The sequence below is a fragment of the Branchiostoma belcheri genome, unplaced genomic scaffold, assembly GCF_001625305.1.
Source record: "Branchiostoma belcheri isolate BF01 breed outbred unplaced genomic scaffold, Haploidv18h27 scaffold46, whole genome shotgun sequence".
NCBI classification, from domain to species: Eukaryota; Metazoa; Chordata; class Leptocardii; order Amphioxiformes; family Branchiostomatidae; genus Branchiostoma; species Branchiostoma belcheri.
In genome coordinates, this window is record NW_017804087.1 from 1875256 (window position 1) to 1893195 (window position 17940).

At 44.0% G+C, this 17940-nt stretch overlaps 2 protein-coding genes across 2 annotated transcripts in view; both read right to left on the bottom strand.

The window, feature by feature from the left end:
- The window catches only part of LOC109479006 (DNA polymerase epsilon catalytic subunit A-like), a 32534-nt gene that overhangs the window by 7134 nt on the left and 7460 nt on the right, over positions 1-17940 (bottom strand). The window contains exons 16-36 of the mRNA XM_019780852.1: positions 17701-17937; positions 16388-16490; positions 15681-16122; positions 15394-15486; positions 14698-14932; positions 13921-14184; positions 13295-13420; positions 12743-12831; positions 12324-12426; positions 11936-12016; positions 11686-11814; positions 10612-10851; positions 9919-10131; positions 4417-4637; positions 3778-3912; positions 2883-3028; positions 2349-2457; positions 1939-2059; positions 1303-1469; positions 560-701; positions 77-150 (exon numbers count right to left, since the gene is read on the bottom strand). Coding sequence (XP_019636411.1) covers positions 77-150; positions 560-701; positions 1303-1469; positions 1939-2059; positions 2349-2457; positions 2883-3028; positions 3778-3912; positions 4417-4637; positions 9919-10131; positions 10612-10851; positions 11686-11814; positions 11936-12016; positions 12324-12426; positions 12743-12831; positions 13295-13420; positions 13921-14184; positions 14698-14932; positions 15394-15486; positions 15681-16122; positions 16388-16490; positions 17701-17937 — 3470 coding nt within the window. The remainder of the gene's footprint in view (positions 1-76; positions 151-559; positions 702-1302; positions 1470-1938; positions 2060-2348; positions 2458-2882; positions 3029-3777; positions 3913-4416; positions 4638-9918; positions 10132-10611; positions 10852-11685; positions 11815-11935; positions 12017-12323; positions 12427-12742; positions 12832-13294; positions 13421-13920; positions 14185-14697; positions 14933-15393; positions 15487-15680; positions 16123-16387; positions 16491-17700; positions 17938-17940) is intronic.
- Positions 5568-9083, bottom strand: LOC109478975. Its single transcript, XM_019780806.1, has 2 exons — positions 8148-9083; positions 5568-8087 (listed from the first exon to the last, which is right to left on the bottom strand). The coding sequence occupies exons 1-2, from the start codon at positions 9062-9064 to the stop codon at positions 7982-7984; spliced, it is 1023 nt and encodes a 340-aa protein (XP_019636365.1). The 5' UTR covers positions 9065-9083; the 3' UTR covers positions 5568-7981.

The window sequence follows — 17940 nt, forward strand, 5'->3', positions numbered from 1 at the left end:
TGAGGTGTCATCAAACATGTAACAACAAATTTCATTGTAACTATAGTACGTTTGAGGTGTCATCAAAAATGTTCACCTATTGTCGTCTGCCTCCTTCCCTCCCAGATCCGGCCTGTCATTGGGCGAGCACCACAGCAGGTGGTTGTGTTTCTGTAAGGTTGCATAACACGGTATTTATGGGCAAACCCCGTAGTCAAAAGCAGTCCGGGCATAAAGTAGTGAGGCACAGTACTTGAGAGGAATACATCGGGTTTGAGACCGTATAATTTGAATCAGGATGCTTGTTCGGCCTGGATCCTGTAATGACCTAGTACAGTGTGTATCGGCTGCAGTTCACATTCAAAGTGCCAAATAAAAGTGATTTTCATGGGAAAACGACACAGCAAACTTGAGCTGATTTTCACATACAGTATTTTGTAGGATGTACCCTCAACCCAAGCATATTGAATTTTTGTAACTTGTTTGTGCACCCTACTGTAAATTTTATAGTGTCAAACCCTCTCACTTTGTTCTCCTTAACTATAGAAATCCCTATAGGGCGAAAACTGTGTACTCTTACCTGTAAGTGGCGAGCGAAGAACAGGTCTGCACCGAACAGGCTGGTGTCCTGTGGGAGGTTACCGACAGGCACGTGGAAGTACGCAGCCAACTCCGTCAAGTGTTGCAGCCTAGTCTCCATGTACACATAGTGTTGAAGCATTCTGCGGGAAAGAAGATGCAGAATGATTCTTTTTTTAACACATATTTGCGGTACTTTTATGGTTTTCGCGGTCACAGCTGTCCCATGAATTTATCATTACCGCAAACAAATAATTTGTCAACTTTCTTTCTTCTGCATCTCCATGGATTGTGACTAGTCTCTTTGGGTCAGTCTACCGAGGAAGACCAGAGGAACAGTCCGAAAGCTCTAGGTGGGAAAATTTACCTTGTGTTGGATCAAAAGTTTTAACTTTATACATGTAACTACACTGTACCAACACAGATTACTACCAACACAGATGAACTTTCATGACAGCCTTACACTCCTAGCACAAAATAAAACCAATACAAAAGTAAGAAGGCCATCTACATCAGGGCATTACAACCATCCCTCAACAGAGACGGGGGGCGCCACAGACTTTCTGCAACCTACGTGTATGATCCACTGCTAACTGAGTCACATGTTTTATCTGCATGACGTCACGGAAGCGGTGGATTGCTCATTCCTTGACAAAGACTGGAGTTGTACAGTTGAACATTAAGGTAAGTCCAATTTCTTGTGCTGTTTCATAATCACCACAAAAATAAGTTTTAGTACAGTACCTGCGAGAGACCTGTCTCTGCCAGTCCAGGACAGAGAACAGGTTGTCAGGTTCAGAGGCGTGCATCTGTACCAGAGGGAAGTCATCCAGTCCTGGCATGGCTGTCACCAGGTGCTGAAGGTCATAGGGAGACTGGACAGCCATCAGGGTTGGACCTCTCTTCTCATCCTACACAAACAAACAAACAAACAAACAAACAAAGTGGTTTACCAAGTTATGGTCTCATCCTACATTTTGTACCCAAAAGTGTTTAAAGGTACATTGAATGACAACTTTAAGTTCAGGCCACACTGACTTAATTAAATATTTATTATGGATGACATCCTTTGAAGACCCCTAAACTAGTGCGCGCTGGCAAATTCCAGCCCCCCAAAAATGCTGCAATTCCACAAGAATACAAAGCTGGTATTGTGACTTTGCAGTAGTACATACATGTACTAGTGAGTTTTACGACAAGCCGGCACATGCTGGCCTTTTGCGGCAGTTAGCAGTTTGGCACTGTACTGAGTTCTTAAGTTCTTCAGAACTTCAGCGGCCTAGCGTCGTTGAGGTTTGTGTTCAATGTAAGATGTCCAGTGTATACTACATTAAAATTTGTTGCATGTTTAGGAAAAATCCTTCTACTTCCATTGGTTACCTTGTATGCCCTGAGCATCCTCTGTATGGCCTTGTAGATCTTCTGTGCATCTGTTTCACACTTTACTTCAAACTGGTGCTCTGACAATGGCAACAGGCCCTCCTCTGTACCCTTGGCAAGCCTACAGGAAAAAAACACACACAAAAAAGGGATTTTCTTATTCACATCCAGTACATTTCTAATTCTCTCACCTGGCTCAATTTTCCATGTCTATTAGACTTATTCCTCAGTCAAAGCTTCTGACTGGAGTAATGCTTTTTGCCACTGTATGTAGCTGCTATGTATGTGTTCAGTTACAAATGTAAGTCTTTTGTGTGGGTCACAACACCAGTAATAGCTGCCTGTGTCCCACATGTATTACACAACTCTAATAAAATAAAATAAAACATTTCTATAGGACAAGTAGTGACCTGGCATTGCACTCGGCTTGCAGCATGGCGGATAGGTTTGGCATCTGGTTACTGCGGACTGTGTCCAGTACAAACACTGCAGCACGGCCAGCCATCGGGAAAAACACTCCTGAAATACACAGTTTAGAAGAACTTCAGTAACAAAAAAAAAGTGTAGTCACTTTGGCTTTTGTAGGGTAGACAACAGTTACTAAACATACAGACACATGGGTACAAAAGAATTGTACATACCGTATATACATGTACAAGACTATGGATGAATCTGCAAGGCTTTGGTCGTGTTTGTGTGTTCACAGCTATAACTTACAGAGGGTTTGACGTAATTGCTTTACAGACATGCATATAGCAGGAAATTGAAGACCGGAAGTGAAATAACCATTTCTGGGACCCTTGACCTAACTTCCTTTCTAGATCTGTGTCCCAAATGTGCCTAGAGCATGTAGAAATAAGAACAGCAACACAAGTAATGACACTTCATACAAGGGGGTAAAAATTGGGAAAATGAAAGTACAAAAAATTAAAAGGGAAACCTACCAAACATGGCTTTCTGGTGGGACATGTTGTGGTACAAGAAGACATGGCGCATACACCCAGGAGGTAGGTATGTCCCCACTTGAGCCACCGTCTTGAACTCCAGGTGTTCAAGGTCAAAGTTGTCCATGTCTCTGTCTCTCAGGTATCTACAAAGAGAAACAATGAAGTTTCCAGAATTCTTGTACTATTAGATGCACCCAATGCAATTTCAGGGTAGCAAAACAAAAAATATTCTGAAAGAGGAAATCTGTCTAATATTGACATTTACTGCCATTTCTTAGCACATTTTCGGCATCATTCCATACTTGAAGAATTTAAACTAAAAAACAAGCTACATGAGGAGTCCCTTTATTTTTTGGTACCACCAACAAATACAGTGTAGCTAGAATGAGCCAACAATACGAAACAAGCAACATTTTTCTGTAACAAACATACATGTAACATTTTTGCCTCACAAATATCAGCATACAGTATATGGGATAAGAGAAATTCCTTTAGTGCTTTTTTGACAAGTGCAATGATCAGTATGCTAGTGGACCATGGATTAAGGTCATGTCCTAAGGACTGCAACCCTTAACCAGTAGCGTGCATTTATACATGTTGAGCAACAACATCCAGGATTTGAACTTACGATCATTTGGTCCAGATGTAGGGCTACAAAATGTACTAACCAGTGCATATTACTGTTAACACTGTTACCACCTTCAGAAAGAGAGAAGAATCATTCCCTCTTGGCTTCTCTTCTAATTTTAACCTGAGTGAAGTGAGGAATGTTATGTGCATTTCCCAAGAGCACAACATTGGGGAATTTTGGAGGATTCGAACCCAGGACCTAAAGGTTCTGAATCAACCATTCCACCACAGTCATGATCCTTCTTGGTTTACACTGACTTACCTGGCATATTGTCTGTTGACCATTGCGATGCAGCCCAGTCTGACCAGTGCTCGGAAGGTCAGTGGGACCTGGGTCTCGTAAACTCCCTCCACTTCAGGTGCAGACAGGTCAGCTGTAATCTCATTCATGTGCTCCCTGGAAAAAAAAACGGCCTCAAATTGTCAATATCGAAACAAGAGTTTTCAGACTTCTAGAAAGTAGTTTTGGGTCTTCGTAAATAAATTGGTACTGTAAAAGGAAATTGTATTTAATGTATGGCTGCTGAGAGTAGGTCTGAATGACAAAAGTGGCTTTGTAAAATTGGACTGGACTGTTTTAAAAATTTAATGTGGCTGGTGACTGCAGTAGCCCGGCTACACTCTAGGTGCCTGCTCAACTAGGTTTAATGGCAAGTTTCTGAACAGCTTTTAGCTGTGTAATATACTATATACATGTATGTGCAACACACATACATGTACATGTACGTTGCAGTTAGGAATGCATCTACAGCAGTGACACCTGTGCTATGCAATGTGAACCATTCAGAATTGCCCTAAGAAAGTTGACACCCGGTCACCAAAATGTCAGTGACTTACCCACCCGCTGAACCTAATTCACAGGGAAAAAATTTCAAGCCATGGAAATTCAATGAAAACCCACCTGTACGTTTCTTCAGGTACAGAGTACTCATACAGGTTATAGACAGGGTTGGACCTGGGGAGGGTACGGTTGGCTTTCCGCCACACTCCGCCCTCACTGTCCTCCTTTGGCACGCGCTGGTTCACGTAGAATATCCGCGGCACGTTCAGGCGGATGGCATGCAGGTCGCTACCAATCAGGGCCCAGAGTTTGAACTGTCCCGGGGTGTCTGTCTCCATCAACTGAATTTTAGCAGGTGGAACAAAATATTAAGAACTAGAAAGGTAACATTTGCAAAGCAAATGCTTAATATTTGAGGATTAGGCAAATTGTACTTACCATGAAGGATAATCCCAATTATACCTCACACGAACTATTTGGGTATATCGTTTACCTTATGCAGTATTTCCTATGCTTATCGCTAGGTGGCGCACGTGTACAAAGCTTTAATCGCAAAGCATCACGGGATATCATGACGTAATGACTATGTTCGCCGCCATTTGACGACGTGCGAGAAAGAGTCTGTGCTGTTCACCATGGGTGGGCATTCTCAGCTACTTGGAAGCTGAGAACAGCAAGGGTGGGAAGATATACCCAAATAGTTCGTGTGAGGTATAATTGGGATTATCCTTCATGGTAAGTACAATTTGCCTAATCCTCAATTATACCTGCACACTCCCTATTTGGGTATATCGTTTACCTTATGCAGACTTCAGAGCCGTGGACAGCACAGCCTGGCCAAACGTGTGTTGGTTGTTGTCCCTCCTGTAGTACTTCAGGGAGGTAGACTCTCGTGACCAGTCCGCTGCCTTCATGATGCTATGTAGAGACACCCCGGCAGCTGCAGCAGCTGAAGTGGACGCTCCTCGAGTGGAGTGAGCTGAGAAAGTTGCTGTGTCGACACCTGCCGTGCCTAACACTGACTTAACCCACCTGGCCAGGGTCGCAGAACCAACCGGCCTGTGTGGTCTCCTGTATGATATGAACAACTTCTGCTCCCCCCCCCTTTCTTTCCGAAGGGAAGAAGTCCGCCTTAGATATTCCTTCAGGTATGTGAAGGCACACAAGCGCCTGTCCTGCGGGAAGGCCGCCCAAAAACACTTTCTGGCAGGTTTTCCTGGTCTAGAAGTTTTTAGCAGGGTAGGAATTGTCCAAGAAACACCGTTTCTACATTTTTTCATGAATCTCAAGTCAAGAGCCGCTAAAGTCTGACCCCTGTCGGCTGACACCAATGCCGCTAGTGTTACCAACTTATGAAACAGCTGTTTCAAACTAAGACTATTAGCTTGGCAACAATGCAGAAGGTACTCTAGGACCCGACTGACGTCCCATGTTGAAACATATCTTGGACAAGGAGGACGTTTGTGAAACAGACCTCTCATCAGTTTGGACACTAGAGGGTGACTACCCACATTACAATGGTCTACTGGTAAGTGTACAGACGAGATCGCAGAACGAGCCACCCCAATTGACATACAATGTATAGCAGTAGTTCTGTCGGAACATCCATTCAAGATATTCTACTACGCTCTCTATAGAGCCGCAAACTGGATCAATCTCCCTTCTATCACACCAGCTGGCCCACTGAGCCCATGCTGACTGATACTGTCTAGAAGTACTTTCTCTCCAAGCCGAGAGGATGAGGTCTGAAGCCCCTGCCGAAAGGCCCCGACCCTGCAACTGTCGCCTGATATTGGCCACGCGGCAAGCATCAGATCTGGCAACAGCGGATGGGGTCTCCTGTTGTGTGGCAGGAACAGCAGATCCCAGCTCTGTGGCAGGAGAACCGGACTCTCGAACAACATGTTCAACACCTTGGGGTACCAAGCCTGAGACTTCCAAACTGGAGCTATCAAAATCACTGTTGCTACGTCTGACTGGACTTTTCTCAGTACCTTGAACACTAGGCTGAAGGGGGGAAAGGCATACGCTAGCCCCAGGTTGCCCCAGTGAATGTTTAGAGCATCCACTGCCATGGCCTCTGGTTCTGGGTGCCAAGAGACATACTCCTTCAGCTGAGCATTCAGACGAGACGCAAACAGATCTACTGTCAATGCATTGCCTGTCCAATTGTTCAATGACAGGAAAACTGAGCGGTTCAGTTGCCACTCGACCTTGTCCAGAAAAACCCGCGAACACCTGTCCGCTAGGGTGTTTGTCAATCCGGGAACGTGAGTTGCAGACAACATCAGGCCTCTTTCCAAGGCCCACGACCACATCTCCAGGGCCAAGGCTGCCAGATCTGGCGACCTTGTTCCCCCCATGTGATTCACATATGCAACGGCTGTTGTGTTGTCCAGCCTTAGCAGAACATGCTGAGTATCCGCGCTCACAAAGCTTCTTAGCGCCAGGAAGGCCGCTTTCAACTCTAGCCAATTGATGTGCATGCGCGCTTCTGTCTGTGACCAGCGCCCGCCTGTCTCCTGACCATTGCAATGCGCGCCCCATCCCTCCAGTGAGGCATCTGTGCAAATTGTCAGGTCTGACGGAACAAAGACTCGGCGACCGTTTACTTCGCGCACATGACTGATCCACCACTGTAGATCTTTTACTGCATCTGGGGTTAGACTGACTGAAGAGTCGAATTTTCCCGGCTTCTTTATGCCGAAATTGAGAAGCTGTTGCAGAGCCCGGAAATGTAAGGGCCCGGGAAGAATGGCTTGCTTGGTGGACTCTAACAGCCCCACCACGCTGGCTAGCTGCCTGGTTCCTATCACCTCCTGTTCTAGAAGTGATTGGCAAGAACTCACTACCTTGTCTAACTTGTCTTCTGGTAGGTAAATTGTCAAAGTACGAGAATCGAGAACAAGGCCTAGGAAGGTCGCTACCTGAGACGGTATCAACTGCGACTTTTCCAGGTTGAGAACAAAACCGAGTTGCTCTAGAAGCTCTCTGGCTATAGCAATGTGCTCTAAGCACTGTTCCCTCGACCTTGCAATGATCAGTAAGTCGTCTAGGAAAATTACTATTAACAATCCTTGTCTCCTTAGAATGGCCACAATCGGCCGCAAAACCTTGGTAAATACCCTCGGCGCCGACGTCAGACCGAAGGGAAGACACTGAAATTCCCAAAGAACTCCTCTCCACGAAAAACGAAGGAATTTTCGATCGCTCTGAGCTATTGGGATGGTAAAGTACGCATCCTTTAGATCTATAGTTGCTAGAAAATCTCCTTTTTTCCACAACTCTTTGACTAGGTTTATCCCTTCGAACTTGCAAGTACGTTTCAGAACAAACTTGTTTAAAGACTTTAGGTTTATAACCGGTCTCCAGCCTCCCCGAGCTTTCGGGACTAGGAAAATCGTAGAAACATATTGGCCCTCGCAGGGCTCCACCTGGACCACTGCACCTTTCTCCAACATACTGTGCACTTCCTCGTCTACAACCTTTGCTCTGTCCTCCCCAGATATATTTGTGACCGGCTGAACGAACTGAACTGGAGTGGACTCCCATTCTATACGGTAACCCCGAACTGTTTGCAAAAGCCATCTGTCTGTTGAAATCCTTTCCCAGTTTTTCATGAAAAAAGCTGTTCGCCCTGCGTGCTGAACCGGAGAACAGAGCAGAGTCTGATGACGAGGAAGAGCTACTGTTTGTTTGGGCCTTTTGTGCCCTGCGCTGAACGAAACCCCGAGGTTTTCTTACCCCCGGCATTTGACCATGGTCTAGCATTGTTGTAGTTGTTGTTGTTGTTATAGTAGGGACGAAAATTGTAACCCTTTGAGTTTGAGGAGTACTTGTTGTAGTTATAGTTAAACTTCGAGCGGTTGGACTGAAACCTGTCCCTAGCCCTAGAAGTACTCGAAGGGGCTGGCTTATAAGCCTTACTCAAGGTGCGTCTAGCCTGATCGGCTGTATTAACCTTCTCCAAAAAGGTGTCTCCAAACAAGTATTTGGAAGAACCAGTGGGCAAGTCGGTCTTGAAAACATGCTTCATATCCTGTTTCATGTCCCTGCCGCACAATTCCCTTCTGTACTGAGTCATAGTAGAGGAAGCTGAACCCAAAAAGACCAAGGACGATTCTATCGCTTTACACACAGCATTTGGGTTCAGGGGATGGTCCGAACCCTTAACTGCCGCTAAAAGCTCCACCAGAGGGTTAGCAGCCATGAGCATCTTATCCTGACAATCACTAAAATTCTTATCCGTGTTGACGGTGTCGTTCTTAATCATATTCGCCACTACTGGGTCTAGAATGGGTGCCCGAAGCGCTAACTCCACGCTAGGTGGAGTTGGAAAAGCTTCCTTCCTCTCCTTGAACTCCGCATACGTTAATTTATGAGTAAAGACCTCGGTCAAAAATGTAGCGACTTGCTCGGGAAGTTCAGATTCTTTCCCTTTCTTATCGTAAGGATTATCGAATGACAAGGAGTTACTAGTACCTTCATCAGACTCTTCAGAGTCCGAAATGGTGATTTCCCCCTCCTCCGAACACTCTTCCACTTCCGAACCTGGATGCTTGCGCCCGGAACCGACTACGCCGGCTCGGCTGGTCGACGCTACCGCCCCGTCAACGTCCCGAGGTTGGCGGGATGAACTGGACGCCTGAGGAAGTCCCAGGCTGGAACTGACCCACTGAAGAAAAGAGGCAGCGTCGAATCCAGGCGGGAAGGGTGTTCCTGGTGGAGGTGGGGGTGGAGGAGACTTTTCCCGACCAAGCTTCGGCATGGTCGGGGAGCCCAACTCCTCCGAGCCCGGAGGAATTTTGGGCCGGGGCAGCTCCGCGCCGTCTCCTTCCTTGACCGATTTTCCCAGTGCCAACGCCGAAGGGGCATTTCGCTCCACAAGCGGCGGAATGAGGTTGGAGTTCTTCTCTTTTCCCTCCGAACCTCCAGCTGTAGGAGCGGGGACTTTTCGTTCACCCGACTCCTCTTCCTCCTGTCCGGAGGCAAGTGCAGGCACGCCTGTCTTTTCCACGGCAAGGAATTTTGCCTGCCTAGCGTTGGGAAACTGACCACTTCTCTTGCCATTCCGACCTGTCTGGTCCTCCGAAAGGCTACCTGAATCGCCCCCGTGGGCAGAAGACTTCGTTTTATCCTTCTTTTTGGGCATAACGCCGAAAGAAAATCCGAAAAAATAAGGAGTAGGGAAACAACGTGCACCCCTTGGCGTTCGCACAAGGAAAATGGCGGCGAACATAGTCATTACGTCATGATATCCCGTGATGCTTTGCGATTAAAGCTTTGTACACGTGCGCCACCTAGCGATAAGCATAGGAAATACTGCATAAGGTAAACGATATACCCAAATAGGGAGTGTGCAGGTATAATTACCTTCACATATGGTCTGCTCTGTTAATTCTTACTCAAACACATTCATATATAAATGGTCAGACAGGAGTCTAAATCCCTCCTGCTATAAAATTGCAACATGATGTAACCCAACACCAGTTACCATGATGACAGACGTCTGGTTCAGGTCATTGACCTTATTGGTTTGGAATGGAAGAAGGGGAAACTGAGCAAAAACAATATGTTTTCTTTTGGTAAAGAAAAAAATGAAAGAAAACCGAAAGTGTTTACCTGTACGATCTGCCAGGGCATGTCCATCATAGAGCGAGCGGTCTTGCGGAGGAACCCCCCGAGCCCTGTGGTTGGTCTGCTCCTGATGACGGCGCCGGACGTCTCGCCGTCGTCCAGTCTACGCCGTTTGTCCTGGCGCTTTCTCGCATCACGCTGCTTCGCTTGCAGCTTCCACTTCCTCTTGTGGTAGTCAAGCCACTTTAGTTTCTCTTCCTATGATTATGATTGGGTAAAGAAGTCAGTGTTAGAAAATTTAATACCCATCTGCAGTCTGCATTTTTGCAGGGATAATATATTCAATATGATTGCAGAGGAAATATTCAGCAACCTGCAATCTTGCAGTCTGATAAATAAAAAAATAGGCTAGGGGTTTCATGGTTTGGGATAATATTGTTTGAGAGCTTCAAATTTTGGGTTTACTACTGACTCTATACATGTAATACACTTTTGCAAGTATTTTTTAAATTGCATGTAAAATGTTTCAATACGTGCAATATATCATGGGTTTAGGTCCAGCCTTAATATGATATAAGAATTGTGTATTTGCAGAAAGCATGTTCGAAATGAAGAACAAACAACTGAAACTAGAGTGTATTTCATCCTCCATTGCCTTTCGTGTGCAATTGTATAGTGTGGTACATTAACAGGTAATTGTTTAAACCTATTTAGATGTACTGAATGTTTCAAACAAACCCTTGTGTTTCCCAGCGGTGGCGGAGGTCCGAGAATTTCCCGCCACGACTGCGTGAGTTCCAGGTCCTCCTGTGATTGGCCGACCCTGTCGTCACCGCTGTCCCGTTTGCGCTTGTTCGACACCGCGACCGTTACGCCGTGACCGGTCGTCCTGGGACCAGCCATGTCCTCCATGTCTGCTATGTTGTTACTTGTACCATCGTTACTGTTGTCACCATCTTCAAATGCAGTATCCTCCTCCTATGTATATATATATATATACTTTATATATATATAAAGGCACTTAAGGCCACACCAATTTAATTTCTTGGTTAACGGATTTTTCTAGAAAAATAATGGAGCGGGCGGGCGAAAAAATACAAAAATAAAAACAGGCCTAGGCATCCAATTATGGCCCAAAATGGTACGATAGGAGTCATGAAGTCAACACACTAGGCTGGTTCAAAATTTAAACAATGAATTTTGAACTTTTAATGATACCATTGCATTGAAAGATGGAATAACTGTAACAACTAGGATGAAAAGGTCTGTTTTCAACTGTTGAGGGCAAAATATGGGCATTTTACAGTTGATTCTGGATTTTTCTTTTTATTTGCAAATCAGAAAAAAATGAAGCGGCGAATCCGTTAACCAAGAAATTAAATTGGTGTGGCCTAAAGGTATCAAATACAATTTGAGGCCACCAATATAAGTATTCTAGATAAGGAAATCTGTCTCATATTAACATTTACTGTCATTTCTTAGCACATTTTCATCATCATTAATATAATCATACTTGAAGTATTTCAAACAGGTAAGAAACAGCCATGTGAGGAGTCCCTTTATTTTTTGGTACCACCCTTAAATAGCTAGAACCATTTCCCTGCTGCCTAAACCCATTACAAGTACAAATTTTAACATGCCACTGTGGAAAAAAAGCCTAAAGTAAGCTTTGTACTCAAGACGACTGAGTTTTTCTTGTTCAAACTTCCAAATGCTTCCAAGAAAACTTCAAGAAATTTCCAAGCACACTATGGTAAAGTCTAAGGTCATTTTGAAGATTAAGCCTATAATAATTAAGGTTTTAAAACCTACCTGTATCCTTTTCTTCGGAAGAGGAGCAAACATCTCGCTGATTCGCTGTTGCTTGAAGACATCATTCTTCTCCAGGAGCTTCTTGTGAAGCCAATCAGGGTGAGCGACTCTGGGCACTGGGTTCTTCACCTGTAGGTGGATGTGTCAAGAAAGCTGATTGGCTGTTCATCATCATTAAATTTTCTTTCTAAAGACCACATGCAAGCACCACCTAGCAGTTGACAGTTGAACTGCAGGATGTGACACTAACCTGTTGCAGTGCTGCCGGGATGGTGATGATCTTCTGAATGGTGTTTCCCAGCCTCTCTATGTAGTAGCCCCAGTCCAGGATCTGAGGAAAAGATACAGCATTACCAAACGGACATTGCTAAAGTTTGGAGCTTGGAGCTACATACAATGGGGAGCTTGATACTTTTCAGTAGTTCTTAATGTGCAAGTGGTCTCATATTATACCATGATTACACAGTACACATTCCTGACAACCTCATACCACATCATCCTACAACCCAGTCAATCAACAGAACCCAATCTCTGTCCACTCACTTCCAATCCTTGCTGCTAAGAATGAGATACATACAAACTCCCCTAAACCAGTGCCGCTCAAAACGATACTTCCATCCCAGAAGTACAATACTCACATTTCTGATGTCAAAGTCAGTGATGGAGTTGGACTTGAGCCACTTCTTCAGGTAGTGTTTCTTCACACTGGGCTCAGCCTGGAAGATGGCCAGTGGGATGGCTCTAACAGTGAAATGAGATTTCAAAGTAAAATGTTATGTATAATGTAATATAGTACAGCACTGGACAACAAGAAATATTAGATTTCAGAAAGCTGCAAAAAGCTGGCATGTGCTGGCTTGTCGTAAAAGTCGCTATGTACTACAGCAAATTCATAACTACCATTAGCTTTAATTGTATTCCTGTGGTTTAGCAGCATTTCTTTCTTATCTGAAACCTTTTTATTCTCCCACGCGCACTAGTTTGGGGGGGGGGGTCTTCAGAGATTAGGTCAGTGTGGCCATATGACAAGAAAAGATTTTGAATGTGTTGTGCTGACCTCTCAGTGACAGGAGCACCCTCAGGTTTTCTGGAGATGATGAACCGACAGCTCAGACCCTTGTCTTTCACCATCTGGTCTCCCAGGAACTGGAACATGGACCAACAACGTTCTAACATCATGTCACATTACAGTACAATGTTTCAATGTATAACATTCTAACAATCTCACAATCTTAATCTAACAATATCACAGCTAAAGCTAAACAGACATTGGGAGTAATCAAAAGTAATCTGTGGGCATGCCCACTAGCTTACACGTCGCTTGTAAGACTGAACCTAGAATATGCTGCGACAGTATGGGATCCATATACATGTGTACAAAGACAAAGTGGAAAGGGTACAGAACCAAGCTGCAAGATTCTGTATGAACAACTATGAAAGGGGTGCTAGAGTCACAGAAATGAATTATTCTAGCTCTTAAGCTTGGTAACAGTGCAGAACCTTGACCAAACAATGAACAAAAATCATCCAAAAATCAGGGTCCTGCCGACATGCTGTTGACACCGGGTCTGACTGAATGACATTTTATATAGAACAAGGTAGTACTAACCTCTGCCAGCCTCTTGGCAGTACTGATAGAAGTAGACTTCTGTTCACCGTAGTCCTCAAGTTTACGGGACATGCTGCGGTTCTCCGAGATCAGGTTAAACAACTCTTCATCCGGCATGTCACAAGCCTAGGAAAACAACAGATATATATCAGGGTTACAGGGCTCAAAAAAATCATTTTTGGGAATAGGTGCAATTCTTTCTGGCTGTACATGTACAACACATAACCACACATGATAACATGAACATCCACACTCATTTTACATGAGAAACAAACAGCTTCTGTACACATTTTAGTCAAGAAATGCACAGATTTTGCATGCCTTTTGAGAGCGATGTGTAGATGGGATGCTATCTGATATCTGTACTGTAACTTTTTTCTAGAAGTGCAATGATGAAAACACAAATGTCTAATGTTTAAAGTTAAAACTTTTGGTCCAACACAAAAGATTCTCTCACCTAGAGCTTTCGACCAGTCACTCTGGTCTTCCTCAGTAGACTGAGCCAGTGAGGCTTGTCACGTGGCTTCTTTGAAGTGTGACGTCAACACTGGGTCAAAGGTATCTGGTAGCAAATGTCTAATGTATAATTTAAAAAAAAAAGGTTCCAAACTGGTTTTGATACTTACCTTGCTGAACAACACGTCTAGCCAGTAGTCTGCTACCGTGGCAACGGAGGCGTAGCAATCCTCCAGCGTTGACCCCTTCAGGAACGACTCAAACACAGACGACTGGAAAATCTTGATCAGCTGAAGCTCGCCTCGTCTCTTCACCTCGAAACCCTTCAGTTCTGCCAGCGTGCCGTCGAAGTTGAACACAGCGTACCTCTTCTTCAGCTTCTTACCTTCTTCTTTGGATGCTGGTAACACCATGGCCAAGTACGGTCCATCAACCTAGGTGGCAAGGGGGTACTGTAGTTAGTATTGTGGAGTAAAGGTTCTGGGTTCGAATCCCTAGAACCTATGTTTTGAAGCACTTTAATTTAAAGGCATCTATTGCAATTTCAGGGCAGCAAAACAAAAGGGAATCTGTGTGATATTGATACATGCATTTTGTACTGCTCCACAATAGCACATTTGCATCATTATTTTCTACTTTGGGCATTTAGAACAGCACGGAAAAATCCCCAAAGATGATTCCTTTATTTTCTGGGTGGCACCCCAAAAATCAGCCCAGGTAACTGTTTTCCGTCACAATTTTTGCTCCATGAATGTCGATATACATTTTTGATAGTATTGCTTCAACTCCATCCATCCATCCATCCATCCATCCATCCATCCATCCATCCATCCATCCATCCATCCATCCATCCATAAGCATACCCACCTACTCTCACTCACTGACTCACTCACTCATGTTTTACACCAAAAGGCAGTTTACCAATTATTTAAAACAAACAAACAAACCTCGAAGAAGATGGAGTTCTCGCTGCGCTGCTGGTACTGTAACGTTGCAGGGTTGACCAGCTCCTGGTACTGGTGGTTGGTGAAGTCATCTTTAACCTGTATGTTTAACATTGCTCCAGGATAGGAGATGGTGACTTTGGGTTTCTTGGTGTTTGTGGTGTGGATGATGTAGTTCTCTGGGAAACTAGCTGGGAGGATACACCAGATTCCGTCTGTGTCCAACTCAAGGGGTCGTCTACAAAAAAAAAGAAAATGTATGCAATTTCCGACACAAAGAATTGGACTAATACCCAAATTTTCGACTGTACATGCTATGTACAGTATTTACAGGTTCATTGTACCAGGGAAATTCCGCCTAGCTCTTTATGATAATGAACAGTGGACCACGGCTTAACGTCCCGTCCTAAGGACTGCGACTGCTAGTAGAAGCGTGCATGTCGGGTGAGCGACAACAGTGGGATTTGAACTCCCAAGCACTCAGTCCACAGCTTAAAATTATGAAAAATGTTTGTGGTGTATTTTTTTAAATTTTGAAGCTAGCTGAAAGAAGTTCTCTACTTGAGTACTTCCCATGTCCTGGAGTTCCAAACAGAACACTACTTTCTTACAGACACACATGTTAGACAAAATTCGTCAAATTGGCATGACCTCAGTAAGGTACAGTGAATAGTGTAAGAGAGGAGAGGTGAGTCTAACCCAATCTGCTCCACGAGTTCCCTGGCCTGGGTGATGATCCTGGCTCCAGTCAGGCACACAATACCTGCCATCTCCATGGAGTACCAACGTGCACTGCAAGGGGGCAGTTCAACGTCTTATTAGTGTTAGATCATGGAGCTAGAAATTGTCAATCAGTTTGAAAAATTTATGTCTGTTGCAGGTGTCTACAAAAAAAAGGCTAGCATGGGCAGTTTTCTAGGTTTGGTTGGGAAACAGGAAACAGATTTTTTCCTAGGCCTTGTCAGAAGAAAAACAGAAAAACTTACCCTTTCCTCATGACATATCCGTAGAAAGAGTTGAGAATACACTTATGTGCCAGCTGTAGGGAGTCATACAGAATCTCCATCCCCTTCGCTCTCTTGATGTCTGCGGCTTCACCTTTCTTAAGGGCCTCGGCTACCTTCTTCTTCCACACCTTAAGAAGCCCCTTAAACTCGTACCTCCGGTCGCGGAACGCCCGTACCGTGTCTACGTAGAAGGAGTTCTCTCGTTGGCAGATTGTCGTCTCGCGGTCTTCGACTCGTGTTACGTGGACCTTCTTGTAGGCTTTCTTGCAATAGTCAGCAAGTCGTTTTTTCTCGGCGCCGGCCTGTTCTTCCTTGGTGAGTTCGTGGAACGCACGCTGGCGCCCGCCGGGTTTGAACGGGGGGAACTGCTCGTGTTCTAACTGTTGCTGGATGCGGTGGTACTCGTTGCGACTAGCTGGCACTGAGAATTACAAAACATTGCACTTCGTTAAAGGGGTATGTTACGTTTTTGTCTGATGTTTAGTTAAAGTTATATGAGAATTTGGCCTGTGGCAGACTATAAACTTTCTCATATAACATTTAAAAACTAGCGGTATAGATGGGAAGTCACCCTTAATTAAATACACAAATACAAGTTGTTCTGCTGAAGTGCTATACACAATATATTAGGGGTTTTGCACAGGCATATTAGTAGTAAATTCTGCCGATGTGCTACTTTTGCTTACTGTACTCTCCCCTCCATGTCCATTCCATCTTGCGCTGACAGGTGGCACCAGGTTTGTTAAAGTCACAGGCTGCACACGTCACTTCATCCACCATGGCTGACGGCTGGAAAAAACATCATAATCTATCATTCATTTTGATAAATACTGCATAGAAGATTCAGTCTGTTTCATTGTGTCTATCAGCATTGGTCCTTGGTTTCCTCTATTGTACAACAGTTAGGCCATGTTGATTTGATTATATGGATGACATCCGCGCGCGCATGAATTTTCGGCCGTTTCCCAAAAAAAAAGTTTTCAACCATACTGTAAATCGTACAAAACAGTTGCAAAATGAGCAAAAATATACCATAAGTTACAAAAAAAATTAATAAAAACTATACCAATGTCGTAGAATGCCAAAATCAAACGAAAAAGATGAAATTGTAAAGAAATGACCTTGAAGATTAGATTATTCGCCAAACCATATTCTGTGCCATTTGTTCAACCCTCATGACCACCAGGCTTTTAGCTAGGATTTTTTTGGTGGGTGTCCATTTTCTTTATTGTATGCTATGCACAGTGCAGACGTGCTGAGTGCAAGATTTTAGGGGGGCTTTTTTGAAATTCATAATGCTCTCAAACACTACTTTCTGCATTTTCAGGTGTAAATTTGAGTTTTTTCCTTCAGTAAACCATCATTTTTGTATTTATAGTAAGGCTGAAGGGAGGCATGTGTGCATGGCAAGGGTTGGGAGTGGAAAAAATAGGGCGTCTTTAGGGTGTCCTACAAAAAAGTAGGGCGTCCAATTTCTTATTATTTTCAGTACAGGGCGTCCAAAAGACACCCTGGACACCCCCTAGCTAAAAGCCTGATGACCACGTAGATTTCATAATGAAAAGAACTTTTTTTTTCGCAAAACTTTTTTTTTATTCGCACGCGCGCATCAGTTTTGGGGCTCCCGGAGGATGTCATCCATATAATCAAATCACCATGGCCTTACTGTACTATACAGGAGAGATAGGAGTGTAACTTTGAGTGATGTTTCTAACGTTTGTTATTACCTCCATGAAAAACGAAGGTATTGTTTTTTTTGGTATGTGTGTCATAGTCACCATCACAAAGGATTTAAATATTTCATGGAAGTCTGAGGTCTCTGAATTCTTCTTTTTTATTGTAGATAGACCTAAACAATCAAATGTCCTTTGTTGTAACAAACACGACAAAATTCAGGGAGGGCACACTGTGTCTTTCCCTACCAATGTACATTAAATTTTGATATTGTCATCATCAGCTAACAAGCAATAAATAATAAAGTAAACAGTAATATGCTGACCTGTAGCCTGTTAGTTAGAATGATGTTTGGGTACATGGCACCGACATCAAGATGGTAGATGATGGGGTTTTCCAGTCGTGATGGCGTATCACGTAGTTCCGCCAGCTTCCGCTTGATATCGTTGCAAACTTCCTCGAAGTTTGTTACCTGGTCCACAGGGATGCCCTCTTCCTCCTCAATACTGAACTTCATGGTTCTTTCTACTTTGTCTATAAGTTGTTGGAATGCTTCAGGAACCTA

What these genes read in the sequence shown, in the direction of transcription:
- LOC109478975 (XM_019780806.1), bottom strand. Translation starts at nt 9,064, where the DNA reads ATGCCGAAGCTTGGTCGGGAAAAGTCTCCTCCACCCCCACCTCCACCA. An exon ending in TCCAACCGCTCGAAGTTTAA is followed by an intron (nt 8,088 to 8,147) that starts CTATAACTACAA and finishes TCCCTACTATAA; the next exon opens with CAACAACAACAACTACAACA.